This window comes from Rhinopithecus roxellana, chromosome 11 (genome assembly GCF_007565055.1).
Source record: "Rhinopithecus roxellana isolate Shanxi Qingling chromosome 11, ASM756505v1, whole genome shotgun sequence".
Taxonomy (NCBI): Eukaryota; Metazoa; Chordata; class Mammalia; order Primates; family Cercopithecidae; genus Rhinopithecus; species Rhinopithecus roxellana.
In genome coordinates this window covers 22,549,258-22,573,888 of record NC_044559.1, presented here as the reverse complement: position 1 = coordinate 22,573,888, position 24,631 = coordinate 22,549,258, and the positions used below count along the sequence as shown (strand labels likewise).

The 24,631-nt window shown below is 43.3% G+C and overlaps 1 protein-coding gene across 2 annotated transcripts in view; it reads left to right on the top strand.

Annotated features, from left to right (window-relative positions):
• Positions 1 to 462: 462 nt before the first annotated feature.
• CNNM2 (cyclin and CBS domain divalent metal cation transport mediator 2) overlaps positions 463 to 24,631 on the top strand; it is a 186,760-nt gene continuing 162,591 nt past the window's right edge. Inside the window, exon 1 of one of the 2 annotated variants that reach the window (XM_010356188.2) lies at positions 463 to 2,271. In XM_010356188.2, the coding sequence (XP_010354490.1) occupies positions 651 to 2,271 (1,621 nt within the window). In that variant the 5' untranslated portion in view covers positions 463 to 650. The remainder of the gene's footprint in view (positions 2,272 to 24,631) is intronic. The other variant, XM_010356187.2, reaches the window with a different exon arrangement.

The following is a 24,631-nucleotide window of genomic DNA, read 5'->3' as shown; positions in this document are numbered from 1 at the left end:
GCTTTCTGCCTACGAACTGACAACTGCAGAGCCAGCAAGCCAGTGCATCGGGAACCTGCCGCCTTGCGCCGCAGGGCTTTATCCAAACCCGACCGGTCCAGGCTCCCGGATCTATTACAGGGTCCCCCGGGGAGCGCGGGCCCCGGGGACGGCTCCTTCCCATTGGCAGCAGGACGGAGGCCACGCCCCTTTCCTACAACTCTCATCTTTGACTGGCTCTCGAGTCCCAGCTGGCCACGCCCCCTCCCCTCGCACATACACAAGAGTCACGCGCCTTTCAGTTGGAAACTTGGCGTGCAGAGGGGGACGGTGGCTCTCATCGCCCCACCCATTTACCTTGCCATTGGTTCGCGGAACGGCACACGGTCACGCCCCCATTCCAGCCCCCTGGCTGGGAGGGCGGGCGCCCGCTTGTGATTGGCCGGTGGGCCTGCCTCTCGCGGGAGCAGCCGGTGCTCCTCTCCCTCCCTCTGTCCCCTCCCGCGAGCCTCGGGGTTCCTCAGCTGGCCGAGGTCGAGTCAGTGTCAGTCAGGGAGGCGAACTGCTGAGCACTGGCCGCGGACGCTCAGTTGCAGTCTCGCCCAGGGGCAGGTACCTGCGCTCGCGCCGCCGGGTGGAAAGGATGAAGCCGCAGCTGGAGCAGCCACCCTATGATTGGCTGTGGCGCTTGTGAACCCAAAGTAAAGATGGCGGGCGGGCAGGCAGCCGCCGCACTGCCCTCTTGGAAGATGGCGGCGCGCCGCAGCCTCAGCGCCCGCGGCCGGGGGGTCCTGCAGGCGGCTGCGGTGCGGCTGCTGCCGCTGCTCCTGCTGAGCTGCTGCTGCGGCGCGGGCGGCTGCGCAGCGGTGGGCGAGAACGAGGAGACGGTGATCATCGGGCTGCGGCTGGAGGACACGAACGACGTGTCGTTCATGGAAGGGGGGGCGCTGCGGGTGAGCGAACGGACCCGGGTCAAGCTGCGGGTGTACGGGCAGAACATCAACAACGAGACGTGGTCCCGCATCGCCTTCACCGAACACGAGCGGCGGCGCCACAGCCCGGGGGAGCGCGGGCTGGGGGGCCCCGCGCCGCCGGAGCCGGACAGCGGCCCCCAGCGCTGCGGCATCCGCACCTCAGACATCATCATCTTGCCCCACATCATTCTCAACCGCCGCACCTCGGGCATCATCGAGATCGAGATCAAACCGCTACGCAAGATGGAGAAGAGCAAGTCCTATTACCTGTGCACGTCGCTCTCCACGCCCGCCCTGGGTGCCGGCGGCTCGGGATCTGCGGGTGGCGCCGTCGGGGGCAAGGGCGGCTCTGGGGTGGCCGGGCTCCCGCCGCCCCCGTGGGCCGAGACCACCTGGATTTACCACGACGGCGAGGACACCAAGATGATCGTAGGCGAAGAGAAGAAGTTCCTGCTGCCCTTCTGGCTGCAGGTGATCTTCATTTCGCTGCTGCTGTGCCTGTCGGGCATGTTCAGTGGCCTCAACCTGGGGCTCATGGCCCTGGACCCGATGGAGCTGCGCATCGTGCAGAACTGCGGCACGGAGAAGGAGAAGAATTACGCCAAGCGCATCGAGCCGGTGCGCAGGCAGGGCAACTACCTGCTGTGCTCACTGCTGCTGGGCAACGTGCTGGTCAACACCACGCTCACCATCCTGCTCGACGACATCGCCGGCTCTGGCCTCGTGGCCGTGGTGGTCTCCACCATCGGCATCGTCATCTTCGGGGAGATTGTGCCCCAGGCCATCTGCTCCCGCCACGGCCTGGCTGTGGGGGCCAACACCATCTTCCTCACCAAGTTTTTCATGATGATGACCTTCCCCGCTTCCTACCCGGTCAGCAAGCTGCTGGACTGCGTCCTAGGCCAGGAGATAGGCACCGTCTATAACCGGGAAAAACTGCTGGAGATGCTCCGGGTCACCGACCCCTACAACGACCTCGTTAAGGAGGAACTGAACATCATCCAAGGGGCGCTGGAGCTCCGCACCAAGACGGTGGAGGACGTGATGACCCCACTCCGAGACTGCTTCATGATCACTGGCGAAGCCATCCTGGACTTCAACACCATGTCTGAGATCATGGAGAGCGGCTACACCCGCATTCCAGTGTTTGAGGGGGAGCGCTCCAATATCGTGGACCTGCTGTTTGTCAAAGACTTGGCCTTCGTGGATCCAGATGACTGTACTCCCCTGAAAACCATCACCAAATTTTATAACCACCCCTTGCACTTTGTTTTCAATGACACCAAGTTGGACGCTATGCTGGAAGAATTTAAGAAAGGTGGGAAATTTTGGTCTCTTTCATTGGCTTGCTCTTTCTGTCTTCATCCTCTTCCCTACTTGAGCCCTCTACCCTCAGACCAACCCCCCAAGGCGAGTTGACCGGGATTTCTCCTTCTCTCTCTTAATTGCAAAGTTGAAAGGGTGGCGTGGATTTGGGGATGGATTGAACTAGTAAGTGCTACTAGGTTATTTTAAAGCACAAGACTGCCGTCACTTACTTTTACCGTTATCAAAAAGTAGGCTGTGTAATTTCTGTGCATGACACTTTTTTTTTTTTTTTTTTTTTGGTTCCGTGTGTGGGGCCTCTGTGCTTGAGGGGTCTGCCGCCTTCATTGTCTGGGTTCTCAGTGGTTAGGTGAAGGTAGGGGCTGGCTGATGCCATGCCATTTGGTTGACTTTAATCACAGGCATTTGGAAAACATGTAAATAGCTTTTGTAAACCCAGTGCAGTCATTTTCCTTCTCCTTACATCCACACTGGCCTTTCAAAGATCGAAGTACATTTTCTATATCTTCTGTTCCTGCTTGCCTGGCAACTTACGGGGAAGATTGAGGTCTGCCTTTGAGGGTAAGGGTTGGGGTAAACTAAGTATCGCCAAAAAAATCACCCATTTTGGATGTGACTTCTCTTAGCTAGAAAAGTGTTGTTGTTGTTGTTGTTGTTTTAAATTAAAATTATTAATATGTAACTTGGAAAGACTAGCAGTTAGCCAGCCTTTTGTGAAGAGGCTGTATGTCCCATAGCCTTCTTCACTATTTGTTTACCTTTATCTGACAACAGTTACAGTTGCCCAAACCAAGTGTGATTTTGGCAGAAAGCTTGAACCTTTAACAGTGGGATCAATCCCTCTATTGGGGCTTATTTATTTCTTGACTCTTTCAGTTTAAAGTGTTCTTTTTTTCCACCTTGGTCATCCGATACATTAAATTGAAGTATGTCTTCGTCAACTCTCACTGTTCCAAGGTGAGAAATTATACAGCACATCATTTCTTGCATTGTGTTATTTGTTCGTTTGACCATATAATGAACAGGTAAATAGCAACTCGTACTATTATTATTGAAGTTCTGAATGTTTCCAGTGAAATGTTTCCACTATTTCAAATAGTGTTATTTGAAAACCAAGGGATGCTGAGTTTTTGAATTATTATGATGCTAGTGCATGTGCGGGTATTGAAATGTGTATGTAATCTTTCGTGACCTGATAGTCCTCAAAACCAAGTTTTCCTTCTTCAAATAGAATTTTGATCACTGGTAGTAGTCTCTCCTCTGAGAGAGGAGAAGGTGATATGTACCTAGTGACAGCTCACTGGATATGATGATCTGAACATACTCAAAGAGCATATGGTTGTCCTAATTCCATTTTTCTGGTTGAGTGATGTCCTCTTTAGAACAGGATCTCATTGTAGTAATTTTTTTTTTTGAGACGGAGTCTCCTTCTGTCGCCCAGGCTGGAATGCGGTGGCACGATCTCCACTGACTGCAAGCTCCGCCTCCTGGGTTCACGCCATTCTCCTGCCTCAGCCTCCCGAGTAGCTGAGACTACAGGCGCCTACCACCATGCCTGGCTAATTTTTTATATTTTTAGTAGAGACGGGGTTTCACCATGTTAGCCAGGATGGTCTCGATCTCCTGACCTCGTGATCCGCCTGCCTCGGTCTCCCAAAGTGCTGTGATTACAGGCGTGAGCCACCGCGCCCGGCCACATTGCAGTAATTTTTATATAAAGGAATAGAGCAGAATGTGTTTTGAAGATTGGTAAATTTGCATTTAAAAGCAGGAGGTTCTTCTGGTTTCTTAAATAGTAAAAAGAAAATGTCCAGTATCTCTAGGTGACACAGCTTCTTTTGGGGGTGTCATTCTTTCACCACTAAGTTGTTAATTAGAGCATCTAACTTCTTTCATTTTGCAGTAATATCTGTAATACAGAAAGATATGTTGGAATGTTTGGAAATGCCCCTAAAAGTCTTTCTATTGCTAAATTTCCCAATATTGATACAGGTGAGCTATTGCATGAGTTTTTTATTACTTAGAATTTTGCACGTTTACTCATGAATTGATGACACTAGTTTGTACTTCTTGCGGAAGTCTTTTCTTCACTTCTGTATCTTTTTACCTTGAGAATTTCGTTTTTCACCTCACAGCTCCTTAATCCTGCCCCTACTCAAAATTTCAAAATTTGTATTATTTTGAAATTTGTGCTTGATTGACCTTGAACAATTTTTCTTGATGGATTTATTTTCATGAGGAGCTCTTTTTCCTTCAGAATTACCACAGTATTTTTTTGAAATGTATTCTTTAAATGTTGGAATTACTAATATTTCCCCATGAATTCTAGAAAAATAATAATGTACAAGATTTTCTTTTTTTCTTTAATCAGAATGATGTATTTGGTTAAGAAGATAGTCCAAGTTAAAGGCATACATTCAAGCTAGTGGCACCTTCGGAAGAGCAGGCAAAGATAGTTGGTTGCAAATGGGAAATTTAAGCCATGATCTTAAAAGGACAGAATAGATATTTGTTACTTAAACTATGGGAATAATTGATTTTTTTCACCTTCCCTTTCTTGGATTTTGTTTTTAAATTAGTTTGGTTACTTTAACCTTACTGTCAGTTATATTGGTTCTTCTTTTATGTCTGAGTTAAAACATTTTACCTGATTTTCGTGTCTTCATTTTCTAAATCAATTATGACATAATGTTAACAATCAATCTTCTATTGTTTTTCTCTACTGAATAATGGTGTGTTGAATGGTTTGAAGACTTTTTCTTCCTCTACCTCTCTCCTAAATTCCTCATTTACAAACAAAAAAACAAAAAAACAAAACACCCCCCACAATACCAACTGTACCTCCCCAAACCAGTTAGATCATAAATCCAGATCTCATTGAAAATTATCCTTTTGACCAGGCATGGTGGCTCATGCCTGTAATCCCAGCACTTTAGGAGGCCAAGGTGGGCAGATGACTTGAGCCCAAGAGTTCGAGACTAGCCTGGGCAACCTGGTGAAACCCCGTCCTTACAAAAAATACAAAAATTAGCAGGGCGTGGTGGTGTGCACCTGTGGTCCCAGCTCCTCGGGAGGCCTGAGGTGGGAGGATTCCTTGAGCCTGTGAGGATCCCTTGAGCCTGGGAGGTGGAGATTGCAATGAGCTGAGATGGTGCACTTCAACCTTGGGGACAAAGACCCTGTCTCAAAAAAAAAAAAAAAAAAAAAAAAAGAAACAAAATTGTCCTTCCTAATTAAGAAGTTCTATATTGAAGACTTTCCTGTATATAGTTGTACAGAATTAGTCTGAGTTATTCTTTATTAGGGAGGAGGACACAGAATGTTCTGTAATGTGGGAAGAAAAGCCACATTTATATTAGTATATGTGAATGTCTTCTTTCTTCTTCCTTTTTTTTCCCCCCCAAGAGACAAGGTCTCACTATGTTGCCCAGGCTGGATTCGAACTGTGATTGTCTTTTTTTCTCTGGCTACCAGGAAACTCTTGGTTTTATTTGAGATAGTAATTGTGCTAATTTTACAGTCTGCTCATGATGATGGTGATGATTACTACTTACCTGTGTATTCTGTGCCAGTTATAGAGGCTAGGTAGGGCTTTATGTGAATCACCTTGTTTAAATCTCACAATGGCTGAATGAAGTATTATCTCCATTTTACAAATGAGGAAATTGACTCGGGTGAAATGATTTGTTCAAGGTTGCACAGTAATTTGTGCCTTGGGGTTTTAACTTAGGTCTTTGTGACACCAGAACCTGCTCTCTTAACCTCTCTGTTATGCTGCTCTCCTTGATCCTGGTTTGACATTTCTGTTTTACTGAGTGTGAGGTTTAGTCTTTTGTCTCAACACTGCCTCAGAGCCTGTTGGGCAATAGAAAAAAAAAATGTGTTTAAACATATATATGACTTTAAACCCAGTGCTTCTGTGGTGTTGTGCATAACAACTGGTGTCCCCTTTTTTGCCATTAAAACAAATCAGTTTTTTGGCCTGTGTGATCCTAAGTCTAAAGAATTGTGTTGACAGCATTTGCATATCAAGCATCAAGATTCATTTTGGAAATGTTTTGTACTAACATTGTGGTATACTAATGTGCTTCTTCCATGGGCTGCTCTACAGCTGTTTTTCCCATGGCTAAATTATGTAATATGTTTCACTGTTGGTTTCTTATCTGTTTCTGTTGCAAGGGTCACATAGTAATTGGTCAAACTCAGTTTTGTGTTTTAATCTTGGTTTTTATTTACATTTTTGAATCTATCTGTATAACTGGTTGCTAATGAGCATCCATTACATAACTCTGCTTTCTGTATTCCATGCAAGGAGCCTTTCTCTTTTTTTGTGTATGTTAGTTTTATAGTTACTTACAAATCTAAATAAGAGAATAAATTCAGTAAATACCACTAGAGGATTATGAGAATTTTAGAAAAACTAGAGCAATGTAGTATAGGGGAAGGAAAAGCAAAATGAAGGCTGCCACCTTTGTGTGTGAAAAGCATGTTAGAGGCTCTCCATTCACCTGACAAAACCATCCTCACAAAAGATTGGGCCACCCAGTTGTCTATGCTGAGGTGCATTTGAAGAATTCGTAACCGGTTACTGTTTCCTTATTTTTCTCTTAGCTTTATAACAGTTGCATTCCAGTATTGCACAGAGCATGCTATTTACAGCTGCTAGGGACTTAGCCAGCCTCTTTTCTAGCTTTTTCTTAGGAGCAGGTGGGATTACCAGATAATGTTCTTCAAGAAAAGAATGTACTGTATAGTTTTCACCTAAGATATTAGGTAATTTCTTTCTATAACTCAGCAAATCTCTCCATATTAATATACTGAGAGCTTAATATTAAATACATTTTTTTTCACCAAATTAAGTGTTGTATTTGCCTTGAATCTAGGAAGATTTTTTTTTTTAAATTTATAAGTATTTGTTAGGGTCTTGCTATGTTGCCCAGGCTGGTCTTGAACTCCTGGCCTCAAGCAATCCTCCCATCTCAGCCTCCCAGAGTGCTGGGATTACAGGTGCATGCCACCATGCCTGGCCAGAAGATGTTTTTAATTAGTGTTTAAAGGTATGAATGGTGTCACAGGGAGTGGATATATTTGTTTTCGTGATCTTGTACGTTTATTTTTGTGCAGTAACATACATTAAATGAATGTAATTTTGTGTGTTTTTAGAACATCATTATGAAATAGCCAGATAGTACAGAATTAGAGCTGGAAGGCAGGCAACTTGAGGATTATCTAGTCCAGTGTTTGTCAGATTTACCTGATGATAAGATTTACTTGGGGCCGGGTGCGGTAGCTCACGCCTGTAATCCAGGCACTTTGGGAGGCTGAGGCAGGCAGATCACCTGAGGTTGGGAGTTTGAGACCAGCTTGACCAACATGGAGAGACCCTGTCTCTACTAAAAATACAAAATTAACCGGGCATGGTGGTACATGCCTATAATCCCAGCTACTCGGGAGGCTGAGGCAGGAGAATTGCTTGAACCCGGGAGGCAGAGGCTGCGGTGAACTGAGCCATTGCACCATTGCACTCCAGCCTGGGCAACAAGAGCGAAACTCTGTCTCAAAAGAAAAAAAAAAATGATTTACTTGGGTTACTTAATAAGAGTAAGGTCTTAGGCTTCACCCAGAGACCTCCTGAATTGGGAAAGGGCTTTTGGAATCTATGTCATTTACAGTTTCCCTGGTGTACTTCTTATGGTTAGGTGGGTTTAGGAGAAACTGGTTAGTCAACCCCTTGATTAAGGAAGGAAAACCCTGGGAAAGAGAAAAGACAAAGTAAATGACCTATTTAGGGCCACCTACCTAGCTAGTAGCATCAACTGAACTAGAACCCTTATCCCTGACTTCTAGATTCGAGTTCTTCCTGCTTCAGCAGGCTGGTCTTCTGGTCCCAAGTTATTCAGAGATGAAGGTAGCAGCAACATTGAAAAAGCAAATAGTCAGTGTTACTATTGGTTTTTATTTGTCTTGTGATTTTCCTGTCAATATTTTAGATACCCTGGGTTCAAGCAATTTTTGACAAGCGTTTTATTATATAGAAAATAAGTCCAAGTGTTTGAGTTCATTTTTATTAAATTTTGTTTCATTTTTATCTTAGTTTAAGTTTTTTACTTTGTTGTAGTTAGACTAGGAGGGTATTTTAGGAAATGAGTGTTGATATCTAGATTATTTGAAGCTTCAGGTAATTAAATAGAAGATATTTTATTTGATCTAGCTTATTTTGGATATCCCTTAATGATTTGTTTTCTCATTGATTGTTTCTTCTATGGGAGTAATGATGATTGGATTTGGTTAGGACTGTGGGGGTGAAGCTTCCTCGACTTTTCATTTCTGTTCACAGTACATACAGATCTGTAAAATTTCCATGGAAATGTTCATCAAAGCATTTTTTTTTTTTTTTTTTGAGACAGAGTCTCGCTCTGTCGCCCAGGCTGGAGTGCAGTGGCCGGATCTCAGCTCACTGCAAGCTCCGCCTCCCGGGTTTACGCCATTCTCCTGCCTCAGCCTCCCGAGTAGCTGGGACTACAGGCGCCCGCCACCTTGCCCGGCTAGTTTTTTGTACTTTTTTTTAGTAGAGACGGGGTTTCACCGTGTTAGCCAGGATGGTCTCGATCTCCTGACCTCGTGATCCGCCTGTCTCGGCCTCCCAAAGTGCTGGGATTACAGGCTTGAGCCACCGCGCCCGGCCTCATCAAAGCATTTGAAGCCCATGTCGTATTCGTGCATCTGTGTACCCTCTGTGCCACACCCCTCCCAAGTTTTCACAAATAATATAAGTGAAATTCTCACAGAGAATCATGCTGATTTGTAGAAGTTATTGCATTACTAGGATTACCAAAGTCTGAGCATAGACATTTAGGTGAGGAGAGACCATAGTTAAATACCAGCTCTGACTAAGTAGGAGCTAGATGAAGCAGGAAAGGACCTTGTCTGCGTTTTCTCTTGGTTTTTATGGGCATTATACATTGTCTTTCCCGAAGCATTCTTAACTATTGTGAGGGGCTGGTTAATTTTAATTATTGGCAAATCTAAACACAATTTAAAATATCATCAACCAGGAAAACCCACAAAACAGACTGAACTGTTCTGTGGGTTTTCCTGCTTTTACTTATTTATTTATTTTCGAAATAGGGTCTTGCCCTGTCACCCAGGCTGGAATGCGGTGGTGCTGGCATAGCTCACTGCAGCCTCGACCTCCCAGGTTCAAGTGGTCCTCCCATCTCAGCCTCTAGAGTACCGGGGACCACAGGCGCATGCCACCACACCCAGCTAATTTTTGTATTTTTTTTTTTTTTGAGATTGAGTCTCGCACTGTTGCCCAGGTTGGAGTGCAGTGGCACGATCTCGGCTCACTGCAAGCTCCACCTCCTGGGTTCACACCATTCTCCTGCCTCCGCCTCCCAAGTAGCTGGGACTACAGGCACCTGCTGCCACGCCTGGCTAATTTTCTTTGTATTTTTAGTAGAGACAAGGTCATGCCATGTTGCCCAGGCTGATCTTAAACTTCTGGGCTCAAGTGATCTGCCTGCCTCGGCCTCCTGAAGTGCTGGGACTACAAGCGTGAGATACCATGCCTGGCCCCTGCTTTTATTTTAAATGTAAAATTTTATGTTTACAAGTGTGAGCCGCCACACCCAGCCTTACATAAACTTTTAAGAGCAAACCTGTGGAGTGTAATTAGATGCATAGTTACTTATAAAGTGGTATATATTTTTCAAATGAGCCCTTTTCTCTAAATACATATATATGTATCTGTATGTTATTGATAGTAAACTTCGAATTCATTAAGATTTGCTTGACATATACAGAGTACTATTAAACTCAGACACGTGGAAGCGGATCACTAGGATTGAATACAGTTTTTAAAGTATTGTCTTGTCATCTTTTTTTTTTCCTCAGAACACACAAACAAGAAACCCCAAATCATACCAACACTGAAAAGAAGAGACAATAAGAAGCATTATTTCTTTCAACATCACAGACATTGGCAACTCCAGGATATCTATATAGAGGGATAAAAAGGGGTGGCAGTTGGCTGGGCGTGGTGGCTCATGCGTATAATCCCGGCACTTTGGGAGGCCCAGGCAGGCGAATCACTTGAGGTCAGGAGTTCGACACCAGCCTGGTCACCATGGCGAAACCCTGTCTCTACTAAAAATACAGAAAAATTAGCTGTGCGTGGTGGTGGGTGCTTGAATTCCTAGCTACTTGGGAGACTGAGGCAGGAGAATCACTTGAACTTGGGTGGCAGAGGTTGCAGTGAGCTGAGATTGCGTCACTGCACTCCAGTCTGGACAACAGAGTGAGACTCTGTCTCAAAAAAAAAAAAAGGAGGGGGCAGTGGCAGGCTTTGGAAGGAGGAACTAGATGTTTGTAGTCTGACTTAGGTGTTGATGGATAATGGGGATGCCAAACCCTCTCCCAGTGTTACATTGGTGCTATGACTGAACATAAACACTGCTATAATGACGGTGAGATCTTCATGTCATCATATTTAACCCTCCTTTGCTGTCATTCTGAGGTGGGAGTGCTTCTTTTTGAATTCACATGCTGTGGGGAGGATAGCATCTGTTAATGCAGGGGTTAGGAACAATGGGCTCTTCCTGGATCTGTTTTGGACAAGTAACTTACTCTCTTTAAGCCTAAGTTTTTTTCATAGTAAAATGGGGATATTTTCTAACTCATATGGTACTTAGTAAGAATTATTGTGCTAATAAATATGTAAATGTTTCTAACAGTACCTGGCACTTTGTGCTTAACCAGTATTTTTATTATAACAATTCTTTCTGTAGGCTCTTGGTTGTTACCTTAGTCTGTTTGTGCTAGGTAACTTAAAAATAATAGAAATTGGCCAGGTGTTGTGGCTCATGCTTATAATCACTGCACTTTGGGAGGCCAAGGCGGGTGGACCACCTGAGGTCAGATCACTAGCCTGGCCAACATGATGAAACCCCGTCTCTACTAAAAATACAAAAAATTAGCTGGCCATGGTGGCGGGCGCCTATAATTCCAGCTACTCAGGAAGCTGAGGCAGGAGAATCTCTTGAACCCGGGAGGTGGAGGTTGCAGTGAGCCAGGATTACGCCACTGCACTCCAGCCTGGGCAACAAGAGTCAAACTCCATCTCAAAAAGAAATAATAATAATTGAAATTTATTTCTCAGTTCTAGAGGCTGAGAAGTCCAAGATCAAGACAGTGGCACTGGCGTCTGTTGAGAGCCTTCATACGGCATCCTCACATAGCAGAAAAATGGAAGGTGAAAAGGGCCTAAGCTAGTTCCCTCCAGCACTTTTACGAGGCACTGGTTCACAGCCCTCATGACTTAATCACTTCCCCCAAAGGCCCCACCTCTTAATAGCACTACCATGGGGATTAAGTTTCAACATGAATTTTTGAGAGGACACATTCAAACCATAACAGTTGTTCTTGGTCTTTCTCTTGACTAGAGCCTGATAGTCAAGAGAGATATTTTGGCATGTGTCCTTATAATTATTATTGGTGTTGAAATCTAAAAGTGGCTAGGCTGGCTGAGCGTGGTGGCTCACACCTGTAATCCCAGCACTTTGGGAGGCCTAGGTGGGTGGATCACTTGAGGTCAGGAATTCAAGACCAGCATGGCCAACGTGGTGAAACCCAGTCTCCACTAAAAATACAAACAGTAGCCGGGCGTGGTGGCATGTGCCTGTAATCCCAGCTACTTAGGAGGCTGAGGTGGGAGAATTACTTGAACCCAGGGGGCTGAGGTTGCAGTGAGCCAAGATCGTGCCATTGTATACCAGCCCGGGCGACAAAGTCAGACTCCATCTCAAAATAAGAAAAAAAACAAAAAAGGTGGCTAGGCTGGGTGCAGTGGCTCATGTCTGTAATCCCAGCACTTTAGGAAGCTTTTAGGAAAGCTGAGGCAGGAGGATTGCTTGAGTCTAGGAGTTTGAGGCTGCAATGAGCTGTGATTGTACTGCTGCATTCCAGCCTGGGTGACAGAGCAAGATCATGTCTCTTAAAAAAAAAAAAAAGTGGCTAATTATTACAGGTTTTTTCTTTTCCTTTTTATTATGATTGGATCCTAAGCTTTGTTATTTTCCTAGCAGTTGACAAGGTGACTACATGCATATATATTTTTAAGGAAAATAGAACCATTTATTATAGGTTCTACTTTCCTTAGAGTAAGAATACTGTGTTTAAAATAATTCTTCATTCTCTTTAATCATAAGCAACTGAAAAAGACATCTTTTGAGTTGTTTATCCGCTCATCCGTTGATAGACATTTAGACAGTTTCCACTTTTTGGCTATTTTGAATAACGTTGCTATGAACATTGGTGTGCATTTTAAAAGAAAGCGCTTGTGGATTTTGGAAGCCCTTGAATAACCAAAAGCTTTTAAAACTAAAGGAAGATAAAAAAGATAAAATCTTTTAACATTGATTGCATAAAAAGTATAAAAAATGGTAATGCCTAATATAGCAAGTTTGTATTGCTTATAGTGGTGTAAATTTATAATAATTTTGGAAGGCAACTAGGTGTCATAAAAATGATTTAGTATTTTTTTTCCACTGGAAATCTTAATTCAGTGATCCAAGAGAAGAAAAGAGCTGTTAACTTTTTATGTTGTACGTGTATGGCAGCATTATCTGGAAACAGTGAAAAATTGGAAGTAAATATCTAGCACTTCAAGGCAAGGCATGGAGGAGAAAGAGTTAAGAAAATTATAAATGTGAACTATTTCCAACCATTCAGTGATAATCTTGAAAGCCACGTAGCAGTATGGGAAAACTTGCACTGATTATTTGGACGGAATATAGACATGCAAAAATATATACATGTGTATACACTGGAAGGTAACATGGAAAAAGTGAAAGTAGTTGATGTATTAGGGTGGGGTGATCATAGCCAATCTTTGTGAAAATCTCCTTGTTAACTTTGTACATGATATACCTGGAAAAAATTCAAATCTGCTAAGAACATTATGAGTCCTGATCTTGTGAAAACTAATGATTGCTTGTATTAAGGAACTCATTCCATTTCTCTTGAGGAATATTTTACTGCTGAAACAGTTGGTTCTTTTTTAAAATTTTAAAAATTGAGATATAATTTACATACCTTAAAACTCATGCCTTTAAAGTATCTGATTTCCGGCCGGACGCGGTGGCTCATGCCTGTAATCCCAGCACTTTGGGAGGCCGAGGTGGGCGGATCATGAGGTCAGGAGTTCAAGACCAGCCCGACCAACATGATGAAACCCCGTCTCTACTAAAAATACAAAAATTAGCCAGGCATGGTGGTGCGTGCCTGTAATCCCAGCTACTTGGGAGGCTGAGGCAGGAGAATCGCTTGAACCTGGGAGACGGAGGTTGCAGTAAGCTGAGATCAGGCCTCTGCACTACAGCCTGGGTGACAGAACAAGACCCTGTCTCAAAAAAAAAAAAAAAATAGAAGGACCGGGTGTGGTGGCTCATGCCTATAATCCCAGCACTTTGGGAGGCCAAGGCAGGTGGATCGAGGTCAAGAGGTCAAGACCATCCTGGCCAACATGGTGAAACCCCGTCTCTACTAAAAATACAAAAATTAGCTGGGCATGGTGGCGTGCACCTGTAGTCCCAGCTACTTGGGAGGCTGAGGCAGGAGAATCGCTTAAACCCAGGAGGTGGAGGTTGCAGTGAGCTGAGATCACGCCATTGCACTCCAGCCTGGCGACAGAGCGAGACTCCATCTCAAAAATAAAAAATAAAAAAAAAGTATCTGATTTGATGCTTTTTGGTATATTCACAAGGTTGTCCAATCATTACTACTGCCTACTTCCAGAACATTTTCATCACCCCGAAAGAAACTCCATACTTCTTTGCAGTCACTTCTCATTTCCTGTTCCCCCTGGCAACTAATTTGCTGTCTGTATGGATTAGCTTATTCTGGACATTTCATATAACATGTAAATGAAATGTGGCCTTTTGTGGCTGGCTTCTTTCATTTAACATGTTTTTAAGGTTCATCCATGTTGTAGCATGTATCAGTATTTCATTCCTTTTTATGGCCAAATACTCAGTTTTATAGATATACAACATGTTGTTTATCCACTCACCAGTTGATGGACATTTCAATTGTTTCCACTTTTTCCCTGTTAATAATGATTCTATGAACATTGGTGTGCATGTTGCATTCTCGAACAAATCCCAACCTAGTCTGAAGGTAGTTCAGTGGTCTCATAGAGTAGGACTGTGATTTAGTTTGGGCATGTTATTGGGTGAGTTCTGAGCAACTTAAAAGTGTGTGAGTTACAACTACCTTCCTTCCATTGGTCTGTACTGGGCTTCTGCCTCAGTGCCCCTGCTTGGTATGTCTTCATGAAGGATGTTTTAAATAATGAGCAATACTAAAGGCACAGAAAACCAACCTATCGCAAGCTGGCCATAGAGCTGGAGCAGAGTCTCAGAAGCCCTTCTGTAGGCCAGGTGTTAGTCTTTTAGTTAGAGTGTGGGCATGTTTTCCTCTCTTCTTCCTTTCTTCCTTCCCTCCTTCCCTCCTTCCCTCCTTCCCTTCCCTCCTTCCTTCCGTCCTTCCTTTCTTCCTTCCCTCCTTCCCTTGTTCCCTCCTTCCTTCCTTCCCTCCTTCCTTTTTTTTTTTTTTTTTTTTTTTTGAGATGGAGTTTCACTCTTGTTGCCCAGGCTAGAGTGCAATGGTGCGATCTCACCTCACCACAACTTCTGCCTCCTGGGTTCAAGTAATTCTCCTGCCTCAGCCTCCCAGGTAGCTGGGATTACAGGCATACACCACCACGGCCAGCTAATTTTGTATTTTTAATAGAGATGGGATTTCTCCATGTTGGTCAGGCTGGTCTTGAATTCCCTTCCTCAGGTGATCCGTCTGCCTCAGCCTTCCAAAGTGCTGGGATTACAGGCATGAGCCATGGTGCCTGGTGATGGACATGTATTTCTAATTCTCTTGGGTATATACACAGGAATAGAATTGCTGGATCATAAGGTAACTCTATTAACTTTTTGAGAAACTTCCAAACTGTTTTTCAAAGTGGCTGCACCATTTGACTTTCCCACCAATAATGTATGAAGATTCTAATTTCTCCAGCATCCTCACCAGCACTTGTTATTGTTAAAAAAAAAAAAAGATTAAGAAAAGATAGCCATCCTAGTGAGTGAAGTGGTATCTCATCGTGGTTTTGATTTGCATTCCTTAATGACTAATGAAGTTGGGCATCTCTTCATGTGCTTATTGGCCATTTCTATATCTTCTTTGGAGAAATGTCTATGCAGTTCTTTTGCCCATTTTTAACTTGGGTTATTTGTCTTTTTATTGTTGAATTGTAAGAGTTCTTTTCATATTCTGGGTACTAGTCACTTGTCAGATATATGATTTGCAAGTATTTTTCTCCCATCCTATACGTTGTCTTTTTACTTTCTTGGTAGTGACCTTTGAAGCAGAAAAAGGTTTTAATTTTGATGAAGTCCAACTTGTCTTTTTTTCCTTTTTTTTTCCTCTTTTTGAGCAATGGGGTTTTGCTATGTGCCCAGGGTGGTCCTGAATTCCTGGCCTCAACTGATCTTCCAGCCTTGGCCTCCCAAAGTGCTGGGATTACATGCGTGAGCCACTGCGACCAGCCCTATTTTTTTTCTTTTGTTGCTTATGCTTTTGATGTCATAGCTAAGAAACCATTGCCTAATCCAAGGTCACAAAGATTTATGCCTATGTTTTCTTCTAAGAGTTTTATAGTTTTAGCTCTTTCATTTAGGTCATTAATCCATTTTGAATTTTTATATATGGTGTGAGGCATGGGTCCAACTTTATTGTTTTGTATGTGGATATTCAGTTGTCCCAGTACTGTCTGTTGAAAATACTATTCTTTCTCCATTGAATTGTCTTGACATACTTGTCAAAAATCAATTGGTGATCAGGCACGGTGGCTCACACCTGTAATCTCAGAACCTTGGGAGGCTGAGGCAGGTGGATCACTTGAGGTCAGGAGTTCAAGACCAGCCCGGCCAACATGGTGAAATCCCGTCTCTACTAAAAATACAAAAATTAGCCAGCGTGATGGGTGGCGCACGCCTGTAGTCCCAGCTGCTAAGGAGGCTGAGACAGGAGAATCACTTTAACCCAAGAGGTCAAAGTTGCAATGAGCTGAGATTGCACCACTGCACTCCAGGCTGGGTGACAGAGTGAGACTTTGTCTCAAAAAAAAAAAAAATTTGGCCCTACATGTGAGGGTTTACTTCTGAACCTTAAGTTCTGTTCCACTGATCTTTAATCTTGTGTCAGTACTGCACTGTTTTGATTATTGCAGTTTTGTAATAAAGTTTGAATCCTCCAACTTTATTCTTTTTTTTTTTTTTTTTGAGACGGAGTCTCGCTCTGTCGCCCAGGCTGGAGTGCAGTGGCTGGATCTCAGCTCACTGCAAGCTCCGCCTCCCAGGTTCACGCCATTCTCCTGCCTCAGCCTCCCGCGTAGCTGGAACTACAGGCGCCCGCCACCTCGTCCGGCTAGTGTTTTGTATTTTTCAGTAGAGACGGGGTTTCACTGTGTTACCCAGGATGGTCTCGATCTCCTGACCTCATGATTCGCCCATCTTGGCCTCCCAAAGTGCTGGGATTACAGGCTTGAGCCACAGCGCCCGGCCCCAACTTTATTCTTCTTTGTCAAGATTGTTTTGGCTGTCAGGATTCCTTGCATTTCCATGTGAATTTTTCATGGATCAACTTGCCCATTTCTGCAAAAAAGGCAGTTGGAATTTACATAGGAGCATTGCATCTGTAGATCAGTTTGGGAGTATTACAATGTTAACAGTACGAAATCTTCCATCTGTGAACGGGGGATGTCATCTCATTTATTTAGGTCCTCTTTAATTTCCTTCAACAATGTTTTGTAGTTTTCAGTGTGCTTGTAATCCTTTTGTTAAATTTATTCCTAAGTATTTTATTTTTTGATGTTATTATAAATGGAATTGTTTTATTAATGTTATCTTCAGATTGTTCATTGCTTGTATATAGATATACAAGTGAGTTTTATATGTTAATCTTGTATCCTGCAACCTTACAGAACTTGTTAGGTGACAAATGGTTCTTAAAATAGAAAAATGCTTTTAAAAAAAATGAGTTGGTTGAGATTATCTTACATTTACTTCTTTCATTTGCTCGTAGTGGATTTTATTTTTTCTTTAAAAAATGTAGAGATTTTTACTTGCCACTTTTATATGTAGATTTTGAAATATCCACAATTGGTTATTGACAGTCATTTAGGAAATTTGATAGGAAAGAGTAAGTGTTTTTTGAGACAGGGTCTCATTAGCACGGAAATATGTATTAACTATCTGACACAAAACCAAGGATTAATCTAGGAAGAAACGGATATGGAATTGGGAAGATACACACCATCAGGAACTTCTGCGTTTTTGTTTGTTTGTGTTTGAGACAGGGTCTCCCTCCATTGCCCAGGCTGGATTGCAGTGGTACAATCATAACTCACTGCAGCCTCAAACTCTGGGCTCAAGCGATCTTTCCACCTCAGCCTTCCAAGTAGCTAGGGCTATAGGTTCCTGCCACTGCGCCCAGCTTATTTTAAGTTTTTTTTTTCTTTTTTTTTGAGAGAGTCTTGCTATGTTGCCCAGGCTGATCTTGAACTCCTGGCCTTAAGCAATCCTACTGCTTCAGCCTCCCAAAACACTGGGATTACGGGCTAGTCACCATGCCTGCCATAAAAGAGTAAATTTTCTATCCCAGTTTAGATAGGAAAAGAAGAAATAGATTGTATAAAATGTCAGTCAAGACAAAAAATATGGCTGGCTGGAGCTTAGGAATTTAAAAGCAAATCTGTTTTTTTCTACTTAGGCCACCGCGCCCGGCCTGAGCCACTGGCCAAATTTATTTCTTTCTACTATTAGAGTGGCTTTTTATCAGGCTAGGGACTTGGGATTGGAGATTAGCACAGAAAGACTAGCTAATACCTAAATGGTTTTGTAAACCAGGTGTTGTGGCCCACACCTGTAGTCCTGGCTACTTGGGAGGCTGAGGTGGAAGGATCACTTGTGCCTGGGAGTTCAAGGCTGCAGTGAGCGAGCTATGATTGTGTCACTGCACACCATCTGGGTGACAGAGTAAGACTCCTGTGTCTAAAAATAAAAAGTTTAAAAATGATTTTGGGCTGGGCATAGTGGCTCATGCCTGTAATCCCAGCACTTTGGGAGGCTGAGGAACGCGGATCACCTGAGGTCAGCAGTTCGAGACCAGCCTGACCAAGATGATGAAACCCCGTCTCTACCAAAAATACAAAAATTAGCTGGGCATGGTGGCACGTGCCTGTAATCCCAGCTACTTGGGAGGCTGAGGCAGGAGAATTGCTTGAACCCAGGAGGTGGAGGTTGCAGTGAGCCGAGACTGTGCCACTGTACTCCAACCTGGGTGACAGAGCGAGACTCCATCTCAAAAAAAAAAAAAAAAAGATTTTGGGCCAGACATGGTGGCCTGTAATCCTAGCACTTTGGGAGCTGGGAGGATTGCTTGAGCCCAGGAATTCAAGACCAGCCTAAACAACATAGGGAGACCCTATCTCTACAGAAAATAAAAAGAAAATGGGTGTAGTGGTGCACACCTGTGGTCTTAGCTATTTGGGGGGCTGCGGTGGGAGGGTCACTTGAGCCGGGAGGTCAAGGCTACCGTAAGCCGTGATCACATCCCTGCACTCCAGTGTGAGCAACAGAGGAGACCTCACCTCAAAAAAAAAACAAAACAAAAAACAACAACAAAAAACTTTTGTAATATCTTTCTTCTCCACATCAATTTATCAAGGGTTTTCTTTGGTTTTATTTGCAAAGACTAGAAGAAACCTGACTTTCAGTTACTTTGCATTTCTTACTGCTATGAGCAGTACGGTCTTTTAAAAAATAATTATTTTTGGAGACAGGGTCTCACTCTGTTGCCCAGGATGGAGTGCAGTGACACATTCACAGCTCACTGCAGCCCCAGTTGACTATAAGTGCTCAAGTGATCCTCCCGCCTCAGCCTGCCAAATAGCTGTGACCACAGGCACACACCATCGCACCTGACTTTTTTTTTTTTTTTTTGTAGAAGGCAAAGTCTCACTATGTTGCCCAGGCTGGTCTTTAACTCCTGGCCTCAAGCAATCCTTCCACCTCGGCCTCTAAAGTGTTTCAGTATGAAACACCATGCCTGGCCTAGCACTGTAATCCTTGAGATTTTTGGATTCCAGGTAACTAGAAGAGACAAATGAAACTCTATGGGTTTTTTTTTTTTTTTTTTTTTTTTGGTGTTGTGGGGGTGGGGGGCTGGTAATCTGAGAGGGAGAATGTTTTCCCATGCTAGCAAAGACAGATTGAGGGCATCATCTGATCTTTATGGGAGTGTGCAAAGCCTCAGTTTTTCCATTTGCCCATCTACAATCATAGAAACAATGTGCTGACTCAACTCAGAACCTCTGCAGAGTGGCGTTTGGATTTAGACAGCCCTGAGAATCGTTCAAGAGATGGAAATATTTGAGCAGGTCTTCAGAGGTAGAATTAAAACTAAAAACAGCTAGAACAATATAGCATGCTATCTTATCTCTTTCAAGGTTATTTCCTTTAGTCACTAGTATACCTCATTGATGTAAGGTTTGGCAGGAATAATTTCATCTCTGTATAGTTGATAACTTGAGCGGAGAAAAAACCTTGCCTTTTACTCACTGCTTTTCATGTTGCTATCATCAGTCTGATCCTTGAGGGTTTGGGGTTCCAGGTAAACAGAAGAGACAAAATGAAACCCTTGCTTTTTTTTTTTTTTTTTTTTTTTTTTTGGTGCAATGCGGGTGGGGGAGATTGGGTGTGGAGAGGGGTGAGACTCTGCTGGAAACAAGTCAATTGACTAAAATACTCTTTTAATCATATTGTGTGGACCATCTTCTGCTTGTGTTTGCTCTTTTATGTTTTTATTTGCTTGTTTATATATACATACATTAACCTGCTACAACTAGAAGAACATTTACCAAAATGTTAGCTAACAATGACTATCTTTCAATATGGTGGGTTTAGGGTAGGAGGTATGTTTTTCTGTGTTCCTCCAAGCTTTTCTTTTTAAAGCATGTATTTTGTAATGTTTGGGGAAAACCAAGTCCATCAAAATGTTATTAAAGTGCAAGTTTTGTAACCTGAACCACTCATTGAGGTATGGAATTGAAATGTATTTAGATGAAACTCACAGGTTTTTTTTCTTGGGGAATGTGGAATATTTTATCTATAATGCAGCTGTGCTGTCCTTTTTGCCATTTTTTCCTCCTCATTGTGATCCTTACTGTTTGGGGTGAAAGATGAGTATTATTTTAAAGCCTGTAACGTGTGTGAGTACACACGTGACAGCTTAGTAAGATTCATTTTGTGTGAGAAATAAGGGAATTTAGGTTTTTGGGTTGCATTTGTTTTCAAAACATGTTAATAGGTGACAAAATCCGGTTTGTTTAGATTTGTATGTAGTCTGCCTGGAATGAAACTTTTTGATACTTACATGATAGCCCTGATTAAATAAAAGTTTGGTGAAAGCCAGCAGGGTGGCGTGTGCCCCATGATCCCAGCTACTCTTGAGGCTGAGGTAGGAAGAGAGCAAGTTCAAGCCCAGCCTGGGCAAAATAGCCAGACCCCATCTCCAAAAAAAAAGAAAAAAATGTTTTGTTAAGTAGTTAGGTTCCAACTAGATCTGTACTTTTTTTTTTTTTTTTTTTTTTTTTTTTTTTTTTTTTTTTTTTTTTTGAGACGGAGTCTCGCTCTGTCGCCCAGGCTGGAGTGCAGTGGCCGGATCTCAGCTCACTGCAAGCTCCGCCTCCCGGGTTCACGCCATTCTCCTGCCTCAGCCTCCCGAGTAGCTGGGACTACAGGCGCCCGCCAGGTCGCCCGGCTAGTTTTTTGTATTTTTAGTAGAGACGGGGTTTCACCATGTTAGCCAGGATGGTCTCGATCTCCTGACCTCGTGATCCGCCCGTCTCGGCCTCCCAAAGTGCTGGGATTACAGGCTTGAGCCACCGCGCCCGGCTAGATCTGTACTTTTAACATAAAGCTATAATCCCAAGATACCTCTTATTTGGGGACATGATGGTTCTGGAAACTGGTGCTTCCTTTTGTCTAAATAAATCATCACTGTAAATCTAGTCTTGATTATTAAAAGGAGACAAAAAGATAAAAGGAGTGTTCTGGAACCACCTGTGCTTGAAGCTCAGTTCATAGTTTCCAGACTACTAAGCCTACAAAATGTATATCTTACACATTTTGCTAAAATAAAAAGACCTTTTAGCTTTGATCAAGATTAAATATTTGGTTTGATTATACTCCTAAAATGTACATATTATCAGACAGATAAACAGATGTGATTATCTTTCTTTCTTTTTCTGGATGTATACAGAAACCTTTTTTTATTTTTTTATTTATTTATTTTTTTTGTAGAGACAGACTCGCCCTATGTTGCCTATGCTGGTCTCGAACTATTGGGCTTAAGCGATCCCCTCACCGTGGCTTCCCAAAGTGTTGGGATTATAGGCATGAGCCACTGCACCCAACCCCAGAAACGTTTAATTTAACTATAGGATAAGTTAGCTGTCATTTAGGTGCCTTTACTAAAGTCTGTTATAATGACATAAAATAATGACAACAGGTGGGGTGCAGTGACTCACGCCTATAATCCCAGCACTTTGGGAGGCCCAGGTGGGAGGATGGCTTGAGCCTGGGAGTTTGAGACCAGCCTGGGCAACATGGTGAGACCTCATCTCTACAAAAAAATTTAAAAATTAGGCCAGGCACGGTGGCACATACCTGTAATCCCAGCACTCTGGGAGGCTGAGGTGGGTGGATTGCTCAAGATCAGGAATTTGAGACTAGTCTGGCCAACTTGGTGAAACCCCATCCCTTCTAAAAAAAAAAAAAAAACGAAAATTAGCTGGGCATAGTGGTGGGCACCTGTAATCTGAGCTACTCGAGAGGCTGAGGCAGGGGAATCACTTGAACCCAGGAGCTTGCAGTGAGCTGAGATTGCACTGCTGCACTCCAGCCTGGGTGACAGAGCAACACTCTGTCTCAAAAGAAAATGAAAAAAAAAAAAAGAGAAAACATTAGCTGGGCATGGTGGCACATGCCTGTCATGCCAGCTACTCAGGAGGCTGAAGTCGGGGGATTGCTTGAGCCTGGGAGGTAGAGGCTGCAGTTAGATGGGATTGTGCCACTGCACTCCAGCCTGGGTGACAGAGTGAGACCCTGTCTCAAAAAAAAAAAAAAAAAAAGAAAAAAAGAAAAACAAAAAAGACAACAACTCTACTACTCCTTTAGCCAAGCTTCTAAGGAAATTAAGCATTTTAGGGAGAGAAACTGATGTTTCCTTTACTTACAGATGGCGTTGCTCTTAAATAGCCCTATGCCTATTAGACAAATAAATTTATTTTTTACTCAGTTCCTTGGTATTAAAAATATCAGTGTTTTGACCTGATTACTGTAGAGTGAAGATCATCAGTTGACACAGAACTTCCAGCCAGCATTTTAATCCCTTCCTCTGAAATATGAATATTTGAGGAGAGCCTCTAATAGGAGTTATGGAGACTAAACAAGCAGACAAAGGCACTTAGTTGATTTAAGCCATTTTATCTCACATTACCTAAATATCCAAAAAGTCAGCAGTTATTACTTTATCTGTGACCTCCCAAAGCCATTTACGAAACCAGGTATTAGTAGCAAATTCGAAGATTCGTTGCCTTTTTCAGACATGGTGTAGGTCCGATCTTTCCTGTATTCATTCAACCCGCCTAGTTGTTTGAGGATCCCAGCCAGGTTGAAGGTTGTAAATATTTCCTTAAGGCTTACTTAGCTTCACTGCAGGATCAGAGGCTGGTTTCTGGCAGCTCTATGTCTTAGGGGATCATTGGCTGTCTATTTTTCCTTTCTCTTTTTACTGCATGATTTCTTCAAAAATAGCTAGTTACTTCCTTTTCCTTGGCATCTTTAATCCTCTACAATCTTGCTTCAAACAGTTACAACCCATGACTTCCTTTATTGCCACATCCACATCTTGGTTGTCACCTTTCCTCTCTTGCTTGGCCCCTTTACTGTTTTTAGCCATAGGTGAGGACCACTCTTCTCTCCAGGTTGGCTCCTGGAATCGAGGCTGTCTACAGCAGTCTTGATTCTCCTGCTGTTACTCTGACTGCTTCCTTTTTCTTTTTAGGTTCCTTAATTTTCCTTCCATTTCTAATTTATCAGTCCCCAAGATTTTGTCCTTATGTCTCCTTCCATGGTCTTTTTCCATATTGAGAAGACTTTCTTTGACTCATCTTTAATCCATAAGCATGTATTTATCATCATAATAAAGAACAGGCGGCCGGGCGCAGTGGCTCACGCCTGTAATCCCAGCACTTTGGTATGGACGAATCACTGGAAGTCAGGAGTTCAAGACCGGCCTGACCAACATGGTGAAACACCGTCTCTACTAAAAATACAAAAATTAGCTGGGCATGCTGGCACACACCTGTAATCCCAGCTACTTGGGAAACTGAGGTAGGAGAATCGCTTGAACCTGGGAGGCGGAGGTTGCAGTGATCTGCGATCGTGCCACTGCACTCCAGCCTGGGCGACAGGGTAAGACTCCATCTCAAAAACAAAAGAAAACAAATCAAAACAAAACCACCATGTAGGAGACAGCCAAAGAGGAATTAGACAGATATCCTGCTCTCAGGTAACTTGAAGTACATATGAATTTATACTCTTTTCCATTCTGTATCTTCTTTTTTTTAATTTTTATTTTTAGTAGATATGGGGTTTCACCATGTTGGCCAGGCTGGTCTTGAACTCCTGACCTCAAGTGATCTGCCTGCCTTGGCCTTCCAAAGTGTTGGGATTACAGGTGTGAGCCACGGCGCCCGGCCTCTCCTCTGTGTGTTGTTATCAAACATAATTGATCTATTTTGAAAATGCATCTTTTACTTTTTGTTTTCTCCCCATTCCCACTGCTGTAATGCCAGCCCTTAGCCCCTCTTATTTGTGCTTATTATGTTTTGGGTGCTCCGGAAATATATTTTGTTTTATTTTATTTTATTTGTTTATTTTTTGAGATGGAGTCTAGCTCTGTCACCCAGGCTGGAGTGGCTGGAGTGGCCGGAGTGGCTGGAGTGCAGTGGCTCAGTCTCAGCTCACTGCAAGCTCCATCTCCCAGGTTCACGCCATTCTCCTGCCTCAGCCTCCCAAAGTAGCTGGGACTACAGGTTCCCGCTACCACGCCTGGCTAATTTTTTGTGTTTTTAGTAGAGTCAAGGTTTCACTGTGTCAGCCAGGATGGTCTCAATCTCCTGACCTCGTGATCCGCCCTCCTCAGCCTCCCAAAGTGCTGGGATTACAGGC